Source organism: Gadus chalcogrammus, chromosome 4 (assembly GCF_026213295.1).
Source record: "Gadus chalcogrammus isolate NIFS_2021 chromosome 4, NIFS_Gcha_1.0, whole genome shotgun sequence".
Classification (NCBI taxonomy): Eukaryota; Metazoa; Chordata; class Actinopteri; order Gadiformes; family Gadidae; genus Gadus; species Gadus chalcogrammus.
In genome coordinates, this window is record NC_079415.1 from 12,987,520 (window position 1) to 13,007,021 (window position 19,502).

Here is a 19,502-nt window from a genome sequence, read left to right on the forward strand (position 1 = left end):
ATGACAGTCAACAGCCAACTGTCTATGATAGCTTTCATAAAAGGGCCTGCTTAAAGCTGTTTCTATTGATATTCTGACATTTTCACATTAAAACGGAACATGGAAGAAGCCGAACGAGGCATGCACGTATGTCTACCATTTAAAAATAAAATGACAGCAACACCCGTGCATTTGACGAAAATAGACAACGGAAGTCTACTACGCAACAGAAATAGCATAATGTCAGATGGTGCTTTAGCACATGTCCATTGGGCCGATGACCCTAAGGTTATGTGGCTGAAAAGCGTTGGCCACAGCACAACCTTCATGTAATCAGGGGGAAACAACATGGATGAACTCAACTTGCAAGGCAATGTGAAACCCACAGATAAGGTCACAAGGTGGGTGGGGCGGTCAATGTTAATACTCATCACTACCTGCCAATATCTCTTGGGTATTGGATAGCCACAAGCCTATGGCCACTTAAGTTGCTACAGGAGAATAGATAAACAAAACAAAGAAATACGCGAGATGAACTTGGTGTTCCTACCCTGTATCAGTGAGGCAGGCAACAGGACTGTTCAGTAGTGAAGATCTATGACTCTGTGGTGTCTTCAGAGTGAAGCTCTAGGACTCTGTGTCTTCAGTGTGAAGATCTATGACTCTGTGTCTTCAGTAGTGAAGCTCTTTGACTCTGTGTGTCTTCAGTAGTGAAGATCTATGACTCTGTCTTCAGTAAGTCGAGGTCTATGACTGTGTGTCTTCAGTAGTGAAGGTCTTTGACTCTGTGTCTTCAGTATTGACAGTCTATGACTCTGTCTTGAGTAGTGATGGTCTATGGACTCTGTGTGACTTCAGTAGTGAAACTCTAAGACTCTGTATGTCTTCAGTAGTAATGGTCTGTGACTCTTAATATCTCCAGTAGTGAAGCTCTATGACTCTGTCTTCAGTAGTGAAGGTCTATGACTCTCTCTGTCTCCAGTAGTCAAGGTCTGTGACTCTCTGTCTTCATTAGTGAAGGTCTATGACTCTGTGTGTCTTCAGAAGTGAAGGTCTGTGACTCTGTGTCTAGAGTAGTGAAGGTCTATGACTCTATCTTCAGTAGTGAAGGTCTGTGACTATTTGTGTCTTCAGTAGTGAAGCTGTATGACTCTGTGTGTCTTCAGTAGTGAAGGTCTGTGACTCTGTGTGTCTACAGTAGTGAAGGGCTGCGACTGTCTTCAGTAGTGAAGGTCTATGACTCTGTCTTCAGTAGTGAAGGGCTGTGACTCTGTGTGTCTTCAGTAGTGAATCTCTATGACTCTGTGTGTCTTCAGTAGTGAAGGTCTGGAACTCTGTGTATCTTCAGTAGTGGAGCTCAATGACTGTGTCTTCAGTAGTGAAGGTCTATGACTCTGTGTGTCTTCAGTAGTGAAGCTCTATGACTCTGTGTGTCTTCAGTAGTAAAGGTCTATGACTCGGTCTTCAGTAGTCAAGGTCTATAACTCTGCAGCCTGTGTTTGTCTTCTTAGCTTCCGTTGAGCAGCATCTCTGCTCCCAGGGTGGTGGGGGGGCAGCTCCCTGTGTTCCCCCGCCGAGGTGGTCTGGTCCGCAGCATCAGTTTACTAACACCAAGGCCCTCCGACATCAAACCTCCAGGGGACATTCTGAACGGGTGAGGAGAAGAGAGAGAGAGAGAGAGAGAGAGAGAGAGAGAGAGAGAGAGAGAGGAGAGAGAGAGAGAGGATAGAGAGAGAAGAGAGAAGAGAGAGAGAGATATAGAGGGAGAGAGAGACAGAGAGCGAGAGAGAGAGAGGGAGGGGAGGGGAGAGTAGAGCGAGAGAGAGAGAGAGAGGAGAGAGAGAGAGAGAGAGAGAGAGATGAGAGAGACAGAGAGAGAGAGAGACAGAGAAAGAGAGAGAGAGAGAGTGAGAGAGTGAGAGAGAGTGAGAGTGAGAGTGAGAGAGAGAGTGAGAGTGAGAGAGAGAGAGAGTGAGAGTGATAGAGAGAGAGAGGAGAGAGAGAGAGAGAGAGAGAGAGAGAGAGAGAGAGAGAGAGAGAGAGTGTGTGATATAACCAGCCGCACCCCACACAGAGCCCCACGGTGGAGACTGCGCAGAAGGCTCCGTAGTATCTGATTAGATTGAAAATAGAGTAGAATACTCTTTTGTTTAATTGGTCAATGGAAATTATCTTTGATGTTGTAATGCATCTTCAATACACTACAACATCGAGAACTGGTCAAGAGCAAGTGAAATGAGATTGCAGAACACAAATGTGTATGGAATGATTCATGTAAAAATGAAATAATAATTGTTTTTAAGAAAAAACCTTTGTGTCATTTCATTTAATGTGTAGTGGGAATACAATATGAATATATGAACCTGTTCCATTGTTATCATGGCAATCTGTGTATCCTACGTGTATCTTTCAGGTTCTCTCAACATGGATCTAATAACTTAACCAACAAACCTAAACCGTCAAAATGTAACCGACAAAAAAACAAGAATGACATACAGGCTGCCGTGCATGTTACCATGGTAACTCACCTGAACGCCATCTTCTTCAGCAGGTGAGCGTCCACCTTGTCTGGCCTGGCCTGCTCGTCCTCAGGGGATGGTAGGGGGACAGAGCAGGAGGAGGGGGGAGGTGGGGGCTGCAGGAGGAGGAGGGAGGAGGGGTCCTGAGACGACTCCTTTGAAGACAAAGATCATTAAGTCCTCTGATCCGAAGGATCCAGATTCTTCTGTCGAACCGGTCGCTTAGAGAGTCACGACACGGCGTCTACTGCAGGGGCTTCCTAGTCCCGTGAGACCGTCACGTTATTAAAGATTGCGATTCATAACTAGTATAATATATCTGTTTTATATTTGGCCTAGGCTCTGCAGCAGCAAAGCCCTCTAAGCAGAGAGCTAACATATTTTAACATTGATATTCAGTCCATAAAACTCAACGATGTCACAGAAAAAGAAACGCAGGGCGTGTCCCAGGGCCTATACTTCAGCGTGGCTAACGTCAGCCTCGGGTAGCGACCCGTTTCCCCACGTCCTCCTTCAGCGCCAGCCGAGCGGCGGTGGCTCTCGCGGTGCGGTCTGCCCGCCGCGGGCTAACTGACCTGGGACTGGACCGGCTGCGCGTCCGAGTCCTCCAGGTCCAGCACCGACAGCTCCAGCTCGATGTCCCGACCCGGTTCCGTCTGGCCGCGGGGGCGCTCGCCGGGCTGCTCCCGGTCCTGGCTGTAGGCCGTCTGGTGGTGGGTCTGCAGGTCCTCGCCACTCAGGGACCTGCGGGGGGCGGCCAGGTCTGACACGCACAGCTGCTCACTGCACACACACACACACACACACACACACACACACACACACACACACACACACACACACACACACACACACACACACACACACACACACACACACACACACACACACACACACACACACACACACACAGATACACACAGACACATTGCTCAGTGCCAAAATACAACTTGATATTATAATAATATCATTAACATGTAAATCAGTGTCTTATACGATATGATATGATATGATATGAGGGTATGAGAGTCATATGTTACAAACGTTTATTATATCAAAGGCCTTTGTGGACACTCTTACCCTTTGGAACTACGTTGTTTAGAGATATGTTGAATATGGAGTTAGTAGTTATGTATAGAGGCTATATGGAGTTACTAGTTATGTATTGAGGTTAGATATGGAGTCAGTAGTTATTTATCAAGGTTATATTTAGAGTTAGTAGTAATGTTTAGAGGCAATATATGGAGCTAGTAGTTATGTATAGAGGTTATATATGGGGTTAGTAGTTATGTATAGAGGCTATATATGGAGCTAGTAGTAATGTATGGAGGTTATATTTAGAGTTAGGGCTAGGTAGTAGGTATGTATAGAGGTTATATAGAAGGGATTACCTCTCTAGGAAGCTGGAGTGACTTGAGGAGTCAGAACCTCTGGAGCTCCAGCGGTAGTCGCTGTGATCCAAGTGAGGGACGTAGTCTACACAAAAACATCACAACACAAGTCAACCCTGGGAAGAGATCAACAAAATACACACCATACAATCCGTTTTTTATGCTCAATTATTTGTAGGATAATGTGGTTTGATGCTATGCTTGCTGATGTTTTTTTTTATCGTTGTGTTTGGAAGGACTTCTGTCTACTAGGGCTATTCCTCCTAGTTGTACCACTTGATTCTTCCTTGCATTCTTCCATACATTCTTTATGTGTTTACGTATCTATTGATTTATTAAGATATTTATTTGTTTAGATGTAAAGTGATGCAATGGGTTACATAGGATGGCCATGGATTGGTTGAAAATTTTTTGAGTTGCCTGCCTGTTATGAGACGTTTTGGGGTTACAAATGAACGTTAATCTAATATTCTGGCTCATCTTCCCCTTTGTGTGGTGTAGGCCCTATCTCTCTCCTACCTCTGAGGCTGATGGGTGGGGAAGGCCCTGCCTCTTCCATACCTCTGAGGCTGGTTCGGTGCTGTAGGCCCTATCTCTCCCCTACCTCTGAGGCTGATGGGTGTGGTGGAGGCGCTGCCCTGGCAGGCCGTGGCCTGGACAGGGGCGGAGGTGTGGTAGCCGGTCCTGGCCGCCCGGGAGATGGCCCCCCACTTGGAGATGATTGGCCCTTCGCCAAACGGAATGATGGGGTCCTCTTCCTTCAGTCGCCTGTAGGGGTCCAGGGAGGCCAGCCACCGCTTCCCCGCGTCCCCGCCGCCACCGCTGCCACTTCCTGCTCCTTTGCTGTCCACTTCCTGCGCAAACCATGAAACTCAAAAATTGTATCATATTATTCATGCATTGACTGTAACCTGTGTACTAACTCATTTATCCATCATCTTTTATTTCATGACCTCTATTCTGAAGTCTTCTAAGGATGAAATCCATGACGTCATTCATAAAAACATGACCTAACCCCCAGAGTCGGCCTTACCGAGCGCTCTGAGCAGGGCCGGGCGGGGCCGGGTCCCTGGCTGTCGGGCTCGAAGGGGCTGATGCAGGGCCGGACGGTGCTGCAGGACCAGGGGGAGTAGTGGGCCAGGCTGTCCTCCGCTCGGAATCGGCAGCCCACACACGGACCCCCACTGTTCTCCACATGCTGCAGGGGGAGAGGAGCCGAGCACAGAGGAGGAGAGGCACAGAGGAGGATTGATTAAGGAGAGCAGAGCGATGGAGGAGAGGAACAGGGGAACAGAGGAGGAGAGGAACAGAGGAAGATAGATCCAGGGGAGGAGTAGAGCGGTAGAGGATAGGAACAGAGGATTTTAGAATAACAAGAAGAGAGGTGTAGGGGGAGAGGGAAAATTAATAAAAGAAGAGTAGATAATATTAAAAGAGTTGACTAGAGTTAGCTGGCGAGGAGATTGCTCTCCTCATAAAACAAGCAGAGAGGTGAGGTGGCAGTTTTTTTTTCACTTTAGGTCTGAAACAGCCCTAACCTCATTGCGACACAAAACAATGCGCACAAAAACCACAAAGAAACACACACCGACACAAGGACAAACAAGGTGCGCACGGACACGTGCACACACAAAGGCTTTGGTACCCAAACCGCATCTGGGTCTCAGTGTTGGTATCTTCCTACACAGTTGCTTAGCAACTAACTCACGCTAAAATAGCATTGCGGCGATGTCCTCAGTAGAGAGAGCGAGAAAGGGATGAAAACCCACACACATGCTGAAACACACCACAACTACAAGAACAGGTCGTTACTTTCCCTTTCAGTGGGGTCACGTGAACGAAGCACGGCTGCTTGGACTTACAAACGCTCTGATATCCGTAACATTGGTGGCTGTACATTTCTGCACCGCTGCGGTGTGGATACAGGGTTGGATGTTTCAGACCCTGGGCCAGGATGACGCGACATAGGGGGCCGGTCAATTTTGCGAAGGGCATTTGTTTTCATAAAATAAAATGCATTGATTTAACAATGCGATAGCCGCAGAAAGGCTGAATCAACAACATCCTAAGGCTACTGTTTCAAAATTGAAGAAGAAATCTATGATTCTGAGCAATCACATAGGGAGCACTAGCAGAGTGCAATTCCTTTTTTAAGAAAGATTTTCTGTCAAAATCATCAGCGGACGGCGTGTATAAACTGCTGTTTGAGGCTTGTGTGAAAGCCCTGAAAAAAGACTACTTGAAGCACAACAGCCAGACAGCCAAGTGAAAGACAGATGTAGCCTGGCCAAACATTTTAAACTGAGGGGTCTCGGCCCCCTTAAGACCCTCATGGAGCTGAGACCGGGGTGAAAATGTGTGTTTACATCAGAACGTCAGGATGATAACTTGGGCACGGTTTACGACATGCGTATAATTGTTAGGGAAATAAATGATTTGTATCGTTTTATTTATTTATTTTGTTTAGTTAGAAGCCAGCCACAGGTGGGTGATATTTCTAGCTATTCTATGAAATTGAATTTGTTATAAAGTATATGGGATCTAGTATAATCTACTTCTGGAAGTAACTTTAGTTATTTATTTTCCTGCCTTTAGACTTTGGACTACAAAATAGTGTCACTACATCACATTCAGGCTAATAGTTATTTGAACACACTTTTAATCCATGTTCATTTACACATGATGCACATCTGATTATTGGCCGGACAATGGGGAGTGAATTATCCAGGGTTGGATTTCACATTGCCAATTCAAGTCTGTTATGTTCTTCCCACACATCTACAATTTCTGACTTCCAAACACTCTTACCTCTGTGCTGAAGTCAACAGTGAAGATGGGGGAGGACTGGGAGGGCCTGTTTGTGTTGCCATGGTGATGGTGGTGATGGTGGTGGTGATGGGTCCACTGCTCCTGCTTCCTCCTGAACAGATCCTCGTAACCGAGGGGAACGTGACCATAGTCCTGATGGAGAGGAGTGAGGAGAGAGGAGAGGAGGAGAGGAGAGGGGAGAGGGGAGAGGAGAGGAGAGAAGGGAGGAGAAGATAAGGGAGGAGAGTGGAGAGCAGAGGAGAGGAGAGGAGAGGAGAGGAGAGGAGAGGAGAGGAGAGGAGAGGAGAGGAGAGGAGAGGAGAGGAGAGGAGAGGAGAGGAGAGGAGAGGAGAGAAGAGAAGAAAATAGGGGCAATAGGACAATTCAGTGACTAATTGACATAGTAAATATCCAATCCATCCAAAAATCATGGTCGATTATTTTGTACATTGTACAATAGTCAACCAATTTCAAACAGAAAAAAAACATAAAACACATTAAGGGTTTACAGAGCAAGCGTGGTCATTAGCTCTCCTGCATTATATTACATTAACTACATCGTCTGGTGGAGACGCCTACGGGATGAGGCTCCGCACGTGGCGGGAGGGATAATGCGAGCAGGAAGCGGCTGAGAGAACGGAGGGCGTCAGAGACGTATATGGAAGAGAGGTGGGAGTGAGGAAGAGGAGGGGGAGGAGGAGGAAGGTGGTGGTGGTGGTGCTGATGATGATGATGATGTATGGCAGCGAAGGTAGAGGTGAGATAACGTGGGTGTTGAGCAGAGGAAGAGAACTTCAAAGAGGGTATGTGTGCGCCGTAATGAATGCGGGGAAAGAAAGTCCGCCATAAGTTGGTCTATCAGATAGCGTCGCGGAAGCGCCTGCCTATATATGGCAGCGGAAGTTGGCGGCGCACTTGCGGTCGCATCAAAACGTGACACGGCGAGCTTGTTAGCTCGCTGTTAGTTAGCTAGTTGGCTAGAGAAAACAGCAACACAAGAAACAGAAGAGGAAGATGAGTGTTTTCTCATGGTTTATCTAGACGTGTTTCTATTGGCTTCAAAGCTGCCTGTTCTTCTGCCTGTGTTCGCGTGGGAAGTTGTTTCCCTGGCTTCGAATTAATAAAAGCCATCCAATAAAGGCACAAATAAATAATTGGTGTGCGTGTGTTTGTATCTGCGTATGTGTGTGTGTGTGTGTGTGTGTGTGTGTGTGTGTGTGTGTGTGTGTGTGTGTGTGTGTGTGTGTGTGTGTGTGTGTGTGTGTGTGTGTGTGTGTGTGTGTGTGTGTGTGTGTGTGTGTGTGTGTGTGTGTGTGTGTGTGTGTGTGTGTGTGTGTGTGTGTGTGTGTGTGATCACTCTTTTAGGAATCCTGTTCAGGCACATGAAGGATTAAAAACAAGAGACAGACAAAGACAAGTGAAGGATGGTTGTTGGAGAGAGAGAGGTGCGCTTGTTTCCCTACCTGGTGCAGCCCTGGGCGGTGCTCCACACCGGAGCAGTAGTTGCTGTCTAAGGAGTTGAACCTCTCGCGCAGACGGCGGCTGGTACACTGACGCATGCAGCACCTCCGGGGGCAGGGAGTTGCTCCTGGCGTCCTCTCTGTGGTACAGCTGGAGACCCGGAGCCGACGCACCAAACACCACCGGAAGGAGGGAACATGAAAGCCCAGCGGCAAGGAGACAGAGAGAACACACAGGAGGAACACACGGTCAAATGTTGTAGGGAACCAACAAAATTTGACAAATCTCTTTATCTGTTAACAAATCCATCTATCCATATCTCTCATTCTGTGTATTGGTCTCTCTCTCTGTGTCTGTGTCTCTCTCTGTGTATCTCTCCCCAAGTCTCTCTCTCTCTCTCTGTATTGGTCTCCCTCTGTGTCTGTGTCTCTCTCTGTGTATCTCTCTCCAAGTCTCTCTCTCTCTCTCTCTCTCTCTCTCTCTCTCTCTCTCTCTCTCTCTCTCCCTAATGATACATCCATCCACCACCAATCATCCATTAACCCCGGCCTCACCTGTGGCCTCCACACCCTCCTGCTGTCGTACAGGGGGGCGTAGACGCAGTGTCCCGCCGCCAGGGGCCCGTACTGATGGTGCGGCCCCGGGTGGGGGTGGGCGTGGTAGGCGGGGGGCCCCAGCCGGTCTCTGGATGGAGGCGCTGCGTACGCAGAGGAGGAGGAGGAGGAGGAGGGCGATGAAGAGGAGGACGAGGTGGAGGACTGATGGGGGTCTGCGGGGTAAGGGGAGGGGGGGAGGTGTGACTCCTGCACGTTGGAGGAGCGCAGGAAGCGGGCCAGACAGGGCTTGTGGGGCGGGTGGAGGGAGGAGGGGTAGAAGGAGGCTGGGGGAGGGAGAGGGGGAGGGATAGGAGGAGGATCCACAAGTGTTGACAAACACAGAGAGGAGGAGAACGGAGAGTAGAGGAGTGGAGAGTAGAGGAGATGAGGACGAGAGGGAGGAAAAGACGAGACAAGAGAGGAGAGAGAGAGAAGAGAGGAAGAGAGGAGATGAGGGGAGAGGAGGGGAGGAGAGGAATGGAGAGGAGTGGAAAGAGAGATGAGGAGGTGAGATTAGCAGGGAGAAGATGAGAGGAGAGAGGAGGATAGGAGAGAATAAAGAGTTTCGACAAGAGGAAAAACATAAAGAACACAAGATAAACGACAAGACACAAGACCCGAGGCTAGTACAGTTGCATTTAGTATTCATAATAATAATTTAGTACATTTGACTCACTGGAGGTCTGGTAAGGATGATTTTCCTGGTAGTACAGCTCTGATGTCTGAGAAGGCTGTGTAGCCCGGAGCAGGAAATGCCCTTGTTTGGGCATGGAAGCGCCACACTCCTGGTGTCCAACGGTTGCCATGGAGGACAATGGGGAAGGGTTCCTCACCGGGGTCCTGGAGGAGAGGCCAGCGCCCTGGGGAAAGAGATAACCATACACATAGAACGACAATAAGAGAGAGCTGATCCATTTATAGCAGATTATGAATAATATATATGATATTGATGTTTGATGTGAGATGATGTTGATGTTGCCTTACATCAAAAGATGTTAACCAGTTCATTTTATAAGCTTTCACCTTTTCAATAGTGAAGTGTATATTTGTAGTGGTTATACATTTAATTAGAAGGGTACATTTGTAACAATTTAATTTAGTAGCTTTTTTATTTGATCTTCATCAATTGATCTTCATTCCATATCAAAATCCCCTGTTTATAAATGTACCCTGCATTGCGTAACGCCTATCTAAACAACATGCAAGCATCGACCATCTAGAGGCAGATACAGGAAACATAAAGGAAACAGGTCTTACTGTTCCATGGAGCCTGCGGAAGACCTGCTGGACCCAGACAGCCCGGCGGAGTCCCCCCCGGCCCCGTTGGCGGTCCCCCTCATTATCTCCTCCGTTCCCGAGGAGCTCTTCAGGAGGAGCTGGGCTTGGCACATCGCCGTGGGAACCGTCTCTGAGGCAGCGGGCCCCGCCTTCTCCAGCGTCCTCTTGTACGCCTGGCCCTCCCCCGCCGACAGCTCTTCCCCCTCACCGCTGGTCACGGTCTTACCCATAATCCCCTGGGACAAGGGGAAGGGGCGGCCTGCGCTGCTGATCTTCTTGTTTCTCAGTCGGAACCTGGGGGGCGAGCAGGAGAGATACAGGGATGAGTTACGGTAGAGAGACGGTGTAGAGTTACAGGAAGGAGATAGTTAGGAGTTACAGGAAGGAGATAGTTAGGAGTTACAGGAAGAAGACTGTGATGAGTTACAGGAAGGAGATAGTTAGGAGAACAGGAAGGACATAGTTATGAGTTACAGGAAGGAGATAGTCAAGAGTTACAGGAAGTAATGAGTAAAAGCAAGGAGGCATTGATGATTGACAGGAGAGAGACGTTGATGATTGACAGGAGAGAGACGGTGATGATTGACAGGAGAGAGACGGTGATGATTGACAGGAGAGAGACGGTGTTGAGTTAAAGGAAGCAGACCGTGATGAGTTACAGGAAGGAGACGTTAGGAGTTACATTTGTTTCAATTACACACATGCATGTTATGGTAGAGCGTGTGTGTACATGTGTGTGTCACCTACTTTTCCAACTCATCCTGTGTGTGTGCGAAGGTGCAGCTGGTTCCTCTGGGACAGCCTCCCTGCTGGCGGAGGTCCCGACACATACTGGTCTTGTACTTGCTGTTGGCCTGAGGCTGAACACAAACCAATGATTATTGATTATTGGTCTCCAGTAATCATACTTGTCTTATACTTGCTGTTGGCCTGAGGCCGAACACAAACCAATGAACACGTTGGTCACAAAGTCATGCTGTCACACATTACTTTACCTGTGGACTTTCATGGTTCTTCTTGCTGAAGTTCTGGATGAACTCCACCAGTCCCTGGATCACCAGCTTCACCGCTAGCATCACACTCTCTAGGTCCTCCCACGACGGCGCCGGGGCATCTGCATGAGGTAGAAGAACAGAGAGTTCATCTACATGAGAAGAACAGAAAGAGTTCATCAACATGCAGAAGAACAGAGAGTTCAGAAGAAGATCAGAGCGCTAATCTACATGAGGAAGAAGAACACAGAGTTAATCTACACGCAGAAGAACAGAGTTAATCTACATGAGGAAGAAGAACAGAGAGAGTTAATCTACATGAGGAAGAAGAACAGAGTTCATCTACACGCAGAAGAACAGAGTTAATCTACATGAGGAAGAAGAACAGAGAGAGTTAATCTACATGAGGAAGAAGAACAGAGTTAATCTACACGCAGAAGAACAGAGAGTTCAGAAGAAGAACAGAGAGGGTTAATCTATTTGCAGAAGAACAGAGAGTTCAGAAGGGAGAGAGAGAGGCACAGGCAAGATATTAAATTTAATATTTAATATCAAATATGAAATCCTGCAAGGCCGACCCAAACATTAAATCAGTATTAAAGTTAAAAACGGTCAATATCTTTCTTATTCCTCATCACTTCTACAACATTGATACATATGATTATAGTAAAATTATAATGTGGCAGCTAGATTTCCTGTTCCGAGTGTTATGGTATCAACTGTCTGGATTACCGCTCATTATGGCTATTTTTTAATCTGTTTGTAGTTTGGCCGTAGTGTGTTTGGACAACAAGTAAGAGCAGCATATAGTTGGGTCCATGAGCAGTAGCATGTCAGGATGCTGGAAGGAATGAACTGACGGTCATTGTGGCGTTGTGACTATGAAACCTAATCGAACAGGTTAAAGACAAACATTTGTCAAAACTCTAAACAAAATGTTCGCAACCACCCAGGTCTATAGGTGGACCATGTGGTCTGACCCTGGTCTATAGGTGGACCAAGTGGTTTGACCTGGTCTATAGGTGGACAATGTGGTTTGACCCTGGTCTATAGGTGGAACATGTGGTCTGACCCTGGTCTATAGATGGACCATGTGGTTTGACCCTGGTCTATAGTTGGACCATGTGGTTTGACCCTGGTCTATAGATGGACCATGTGGTTTGACCCTGGTGTCCTCAGACATTTGAACTCATTTTATTATCATCGAGATCAGAATCTGCCCTATGAGTAATCATCACCGAACACCAGGTCCACCAACAGACAGCTGCCAGAACAGAAGAGAATTTAGATCACTTACTATTCTATTAAGATATTTTAAAAACCTCCTCTTGGTATTGTGGCACAGTGACATTTTTATATAATTTTGTTTCATTCAAGTATTTTATGGAATGCTCTTGCTCAAACGCTTGAAAAATAGATAAACAGGTTCTTGAAGACAAGTAAAACAACGATGAAAACAATGTTTAATGGTGACTTTAGGCTTTCCAGAAAAAACGCCCACTGAAAAATCTGTCGCCATGGTTACGGGACCACGTTTTCAAATCGCACCGAAACCATCCTGCCAACTTCATAGCAACATCATGAAACATGTTTTCACAGCCTCCCTGACTGCATGTTGGCCAGTCCAACATTGTAACATCACCGATATGCAATCAAATCAAATCTCTACTTTAACAAGGGTGCTCCTTACTACATAACAATATATCATCCATCCATCGTAAATCTCCCATCATCAATCCATCCATCCATTGTCCATCCACTCTTCATCCATCCATCATTCATCCCTAATCCATCCATCCATCCATCCATCTTCCATCCATTTATCAACCACCACTCCATCATCCACTCATCATCCTCCACCCATCCATCAGTCCATCATCCACCCACACACCTAGCCTCCCTGAGCCGGTGCAGTGGATTCATTTCATACTGGGCGTGACCCTGACAGGTGAGCAACCCAGGTGAGCACCTGGGGGAGGTGCTCACCTGGGTTGTGGTCGATGTTGGCCAGCAGCTCCAGAGGGGCCCGCAGGCTGTTGAGGTTGGCGGGGTCTCCGGTCCTCTGCAGGACGATGGTCAGTTCCTGGACACTCTTGGCAAACGACTCGGGAGACTGCAGCTACATCGGAGTGAATACATATCATAGACCGTGAGGTATGGCCGGCACAGTGGACAACGGGTGAAGCTCTCGTTTTCACAAAATGAATGAAAGATGTGGTATACTTTTTATGCATGCAGTGTAGGTTCTGCTCTGTTCAATAGTATCCACAAAGAAAACATGGTTTAGCATTAAGGAGCTGGTGGGGCTCAGGCATAACATAATGGAGACGTGGACCTGGGTTTTTCCAGCTAAACACTCAAGCCACTACACTACCCCCTTTTTAAAAGGAATAAAAAACCTTATATTTCAAACTTTAATATTACATTTGCATTTACATTTAGAGCTTTCAGCAGACACTTTCATCCAAAGCGACTTACAATAAGTACATTTCTCAGAGGAAAGAGAAACAACTATATATCACTGTCAGTACATAAGGATGTTCATAGAACCAAGTGCCAGCCCTTACAATTGTTGGGTAACCCATTTCCCGTATACTACAAAGATACCTAGGGTTGCTACACAATGCTAAGTAAGTAGTAGCTAGCATGACATTGGGATGGAGTTGTCCTCATTATACCAAACGTCATGCTATGTTTGGAGCGTGAGAGGCACCTTGTCGATGATGGACTGCATATGGGACTTGTGGACCAGGTCGCCGTATAGCAGGGAGGACCACTGCTCCGGGGAGATCCTCAGGCCCGCCTCCATGGCGATGTGGACGATCTGCGCGTCGTGCTCCCGCCGCAGCGCCTCGTACGACCGGAACTCCTCCTTCAGCTGCATCAGCGACGAGTCTTCATCACGCTTAGTCACCTGTAGGGCACAAGCCAGTCCCCTTCACATTACATCAGACGTTCACCTCCGCATTAGAACCGTCCATGTATTGTAGGACTATGCAACCCAAACAAAAGTACATTCTGTTTTAAAGCCATTTTATATTGATAACTCGTCCACGCTGGCAAGCCTCACATTTCATCCAATAATGTCAAAGAATTATATAAATAATGGACTATAGATACGCATAGCCACACAGGTCGGTTTAACTGAGTCAAATGTAGGTAATTGTTTGGCTTTCACTTGGTGTCTTCAGACTTGAAACTCAAAATTCTGATCAGCTGAGGGGAATGTTCCTCTCATCAGAATCTGCCCTATGAGTAATCATCACAAGACACCAGTGGATACCGGGTTTACATTTCTGCTGTTCATTTACAAAGTCTTCCCCTCGACTGCTTCTTTCTTCTCTTTCTTTGCAACCCTCTGTCTCACAGCAGCAGACTGAAGGAGCCTTTGGAAGTGTCATGAACCGTATTGTAAGTAGTCCGTCTTTTTCTCTCTCTCTCTGTATTTCCCTCTTTCAGTCTGTCAGTCTCCCTCTTTGTCTCTCTCTCTCCTTGTCTACTTGTTTGATGAAGCCCCATGGACTAGCGTTTTGTGACTGGGAACACTGTCGTATTAAGTAAAAGAATATTCACCACAACACTAATCTATAGCTGAGTCAGCGTTTAAAAGCCTAATGAGCAGCGCTAGTCCCTGATGACTTCAAATGACTCAAGGTTGTAAATGAGGCTCTATTCTAGTCTCCTCTAATCAGGTCGTCTACCTGTTTGCAGATTGTAATGAAGCATTATTATAATAATGCTTCAATCAATCTACAACAGAGTTCTAACAACACAGTCATGCATTTTGATAAATGAACAATGTGCATGTGTGCTTGTGTGACAGCATGTGTGTACGCTGTACCTGCAGCGTCCATGCATGTTGTTTGCACAAGGTATTGCTTAACAGCACATGCAGCCAGTATAGCGGTCAGACATAAATGCAATCGGTCAATCTGACGCGTTCAGCCCCTGTGGCTCACACAGGCATGTGGTTGGAGGTGGTGGGCCGTGGCCTTACCTTGAAGCAGGACGCCCGGTAGAGGAGCTGCACCACGTGTCCGATGCTGGTCTTGGAGGCCTGGGGGAAGCGGGCCTCCAGCTTCTGGACCACAAACAAAACCAGGACCTTCCTGGACAGCGCTGAGCCGTCCTCCAACGCCAGCAGAACCAGCTTCAACGCATCCTCCTGCATGGCTGGGGGGAGAGAGAGAGAGAGAGAGAGAGAGAGAGAGAGAGAGAGAGAGAGAGAGAGAGAGAGAGAGAGAGAGAGAGAGAGAGAGAGAGAGAGAGAGAGAGAGAGAGAGAGAGACAGAGACAGAGAGAGACAGAGACAGAGACAGAGACAGAGAGACAGAAAAAAGGAGCAAGTGGGAGAGATTGAGGGACATTAAGTTAAAAATATGGGTTTGAGATTCCAGAGAAACAGTGATGAAAGTGTACCCAAAAACTATGAACAGATGTAAAGTTTACAATGTACCCAATATATAAGAGACATAAAATGTGGTTTGACCCTGGTCTATAGGTGGACCATGTGGTTTGACCCTGGTCTATAGGTGGACCATATGGTTTGACCCTGGTCTATAGGTGGACCATGTGGTTTGACCCTGGTCTATAGTTGGACCATGTGGTTTGACCCTGGTCTATAGGTGGACCATGTGGTCTGACCCTGGTCTATAGTTGGACCATGTGGTTTGACCCTGGTCTATAGGTGGACCATGTGGTCTGACCCTGGTCTATAGTTGGACCATGTGGTTTGACCCTGGTCTATAGTTGGACCATGTGGTTTGACCCTGGTCTATAGGTGGACCATGTGGTCTGACCCTGGTCTATAGTTGGACCATGTGGTTTGACCCTGGTCTATAGTTGGACCATGTGGTTTGACCCTGGTCTATAGATGGACCATGTGGTTTGACCCTGGTCTATAGGTGGACCATGTGGTCTGACCCTGGTCTATAGTTGGACCATGTGGTTTGACCCTGGTCTATAGTTGGACCATGTGGTTTGACCCTGGTCTATAGGTGGACCATGTGGTTTGACCCTGATCTATAGGTGGACCATGTGGTCTGACCCTGGTCTATAGGTGGACCATGTGGTTTGACCCTGGTCTATAGGTGGACCATGTGGTTTGACCCTGGTCTATAGGTGGACCATGTGGTTTGACCCTGGTCTATAGTTGGACCATGTGGTTTGACCCTGGTCTATAGGTGGACCATGTGGTTTGACCCTGGTCTATAGGTGGACCATGTGGTTTGACCCTGGTCTATAGGTGGACCATGTGGTTTGACCCTGGTCTATAGGTGGACCATGTGGTTTGACCCTGGTCTATAGGTGGACCATGTGGTTTGACCCTGGTCTATAGTTGGACCATGTGGTTTGACCCTGGTCTATAGGTGGACCATGTGGTTTGACCCTGGTGTCCTCAGACATTTGAACTCATTTTATTATCATGGAGATCAGAATCTGCCCTATGAGTAATCATCACTGGACACCAGGTCCACCAACACACAGCTTCTCCAGTTATCTAATATACTATAATATATTTGAATATAACATAATATAATGTTACACAATGAACTGTTATACAACATCATATTAAATAATGCAACACAATAAGTTCATGTTATATAACATTACATAGTGCAATCATAAGACACTGAATAAGAATTTACTGTAATGTTATATAACATTGTGTAAACAAAGTGTCCGGCCCCCAGCGGGCCCCAGGCTCACCCGGCCCCAGGAACTGGCAGCCCCGGGCCCGCACCGCCGCCCAGAGGTTGGCGGAGAGCTGCTGGGGGTTCTGGTGCTGCAGGATGAGCTCCGTCACCGTGCGTTCCCCTAGCGACCGGCCCGCCCGCACCACCCGCACACGCCCCTCCTCCTCCACCAGCTGGCAGTTCACCATGGTAACAAGCTTCCTCTGCATGGGCCGGCTGAGCAGGCTGGGGCTCAGGGCGGCCGAGCCTGGTGGAGAGAGAGAGGGAGAGAGAGAGAGAGAGGGAGAGAGAGAGAGAGAGAGAGAGAGAGAGAGAGAGAGAGAGAGAGAGAGGAGAGAGAGAGAGAGAGAGAGAGAGAGAGAGAGAGAGAGAGAGAGAGAGAGAGAGAGAGAGACAGAGAGAGAGACAGAGAGACAGAGAGAGAGAGAGAGAGAGAGAGAGAGAGAGAGAGAGAGAGAGAGAGAGAGAGAGAGAGAATAGCAATACAGTGATGGATCTGATGGATCACCAACAGAAGATATATAGATGGACCATGTGATCTGACCCTGGTCTATAGATTGACCATGTGGTTTGACCCTGGTTTATAGGTGGACCATGTGGTTTGACCCTGGTCTATAGATGGACCATGTGGTTTGACCCTGGTCTATAGTTGGACCATGTGGTTTGACCCTGATGTCCTCAGACATTTTAACTCATTTTATTATCATGGAGATCAGAATCTGCCCTATGAGTAATCATCACTGGACACCAGGTTCACCAACACACAGCTGCCATAACTATTTAAAGAATTTTGACTAAACGACAAGATGATTTGCCATCAATTATCAATCAGTATTTTAGCATGGAAAATACAGTACACATGGTTCAATGTATAGCATTGGAAATGAACAATTGCATACAAGGGCTATCACTATCGTTCTAAAATGAATAACTGTAATCCTACATTGTTATGGTCCTACAACATAACTTCCACGTTGTTGAGATGTCCACAATAGAAGGACCATACCCACGAGTGTTATTATGATCATTAACATTATCCAACAGGTACCTTTGGCTCCACTGATGGGCTTCAGGTACAGAGCTAACTCCTCCACACACATCCTGCAGACCTCGTAGTGCTCCGCCTCCTCAGCGCTGCTCAGACACACCGGCTGGACGTCCGGCACCTGAGGACAGACAGAACCGGAGAAATGCTACTTCAAAGACACATGTTCTCGCATGTAGAAACGTGTGCACACTGCAAACAGACAGTTTTTCTGCATGTGTCTCTCTGCTGACTCTGGACTTATATTGATGCAAGGCAGCTTTATTTATAGATTTGTTTATCATTTATAAGTGTATTTATGATGCACCTTTCGAACACAAAGAGCATTCATAGTGCTTTTCAAGAGCATGAATCCCGTAAAGGCCATTCAAGGATTCATTCAATTGTTGCATGGACTTGAATTCAAGGGGGTTGTAAACACACACGCACGCACGCACGCACGCACGCACGCACGCACGCACGCACGCACGCACGCGCGCGCGCGCACACACACACACACACACACACACACACACACACACACACACACACACACACACACACACACACACACACACACACACACACACACACACACACACAAAAACAAACACACAGACGCATACACACCCCAGTCCCCTCACCTGAGCCCCCACCAGCTGCAGCAGTGCATAGTTGAGGGGTAGCAGGTGGAGCTCCGTGCTGATGGGGGTCTGGTCGAAGGGACAGGCCTTGCGGTGCAGCTTGTGCAGGCAGGTCTTGCACACGGTGTGGGAGCAGCCCAGGCTGATGGGCTGGTGGCCGCTGCCGTCAAACTCATTGTAGCAGACGGGGCAGGACAGGAACTCGGTCCACTGGGCGGCCTGCACCGGCATCCTGGGGGGCGGGCGGGGGGGCGAGGGGCTGGACGTCAGCGGGGGGGCATGCTGCCTCCCTCACGACCACGCGTGCTCACCATGTGGATCCTGGACAGGGGGAGGGGGTGAGGGGGGAGATTGGGTCATTTGAAATGGGGTCGCAGACGGCGGCTGTGTTTACCACAGGTCCGGACCCAGAAGTGGGGCTCGGTTCGCACCCAGGGTCGCAGCGGGTCGGAAGTTGAACTGGATGAGCATTGGCCAAAATCAAAACTCACCCACCCCAAAGAAAATCCCTTCCTCCTTGAAAAGAAGGAAGGGATATAGTGATATCATATTTAATGATAATAATAATTATTATATATATATATATATATATATATATATATATATATATATATATATATATATATATTTATCATCATTAGATCATCATTCATTGTATTTATAATTATATAGGATAAAGCATTGATGAACAATCACCATCGAGTAATGTTAGTATTTGACCTTTTTGACATTGAGAAGAGAAGGCATTAGGCTTATTTTAGTGGAGAGAAATATATTAGGTGGAGCCAAAGGATCCTGTGGCTACATGTGGTTGTAAGTTGCAGCAGCACTGTCTGATGCACCCACCGGGCATAACATTCAATCAAGCATTATTATTATTAAATATCAATGCCCCGTTAAGAAAACTTTAATAATCAATAAGCAACAAGCACACAAACTGGCAAAACGTCCTCTCCCCGGTTGAAACCTGTTTTTAAAAAACAGAATACAAAAGAATACACCTCATGTTTAACTGGTCGTACGCTGTTGATCTATGCTGATAATCATTATAAAGTTTCTCCGAACCTAAAATAAAAGCGCCAGAATTCTTGACCCTTGGAACTTGTTCTTGTAC

At 47.2% G+C, this 19,502-nt stretch overlaps 1 protein-coding gene across 1 annotated transcript in view; it reads right to left on the bottom strand.

Moving 5' to 3' along the window:
• Positions 1 to 723: 723 nt before the first annotated feature.
• The window catches only part of rc3h2 (ring finger and CCCH-type domains 2), a 19,523-nt gene continuing 744 nt past the window's right edge, over positions 724 to 19,502 (bottom strand). Inside the window, 20 exon segments of the mRNA XM_056587834.1 lie at positions 724 to 1,625; positions 2,508 to 2,653; positions 3,074 to 3,281; positions 3,890 to 3,974; positions 4,494 to 4,743; positions 4,923 to 5,087; positions 6,698 to 6,850; positions 8,161 to 8,232; positions 8,234 to 8,308; positions 8,713 to 9,038; positions 9,431 to 9,594; positions 10,012 to 10,326; positions 10,780 to 10,892; positions 11,028 to 11,146; positions 13,011 to 13,143; positions 13,738 to 13,938; positions 15,022 to 15,197; positions 16,734 to 16,967; positions 17,769 to 17,886; positions 18,389 to 18,709. Coding sequence (XP_056443809.1) covers positions 1,487 to 1,625; positions 2,508 to 2,653; positions 3,074 to 3,281; positions 3,890 to 3,974; positions 4,494 to 4,743; positions 4,923 to 5,087; positions 6,698 to 6,850; positions 8,161 to 8,232; positions 8,234 to 8,308; positions 8,713 to 9,038; positions 9,431 to 9,594; positions 10,012 to 10,326; positions 10,780 to 10,892; positions 11,028 to 11,146; positions 13,011 to 13,143; positions 13,738 to 13,938; positions 15,022 to 15,197; positions 16,734 to 16,967; positions 17,769 to 17,886; positions 18,389 to 18,619 — 3,423 coding nt within the window. The 5' untranslated portion in view covers positions 18,620 to 18,709 and the 3' untranslated portion in view covers positions 724 to 1,486.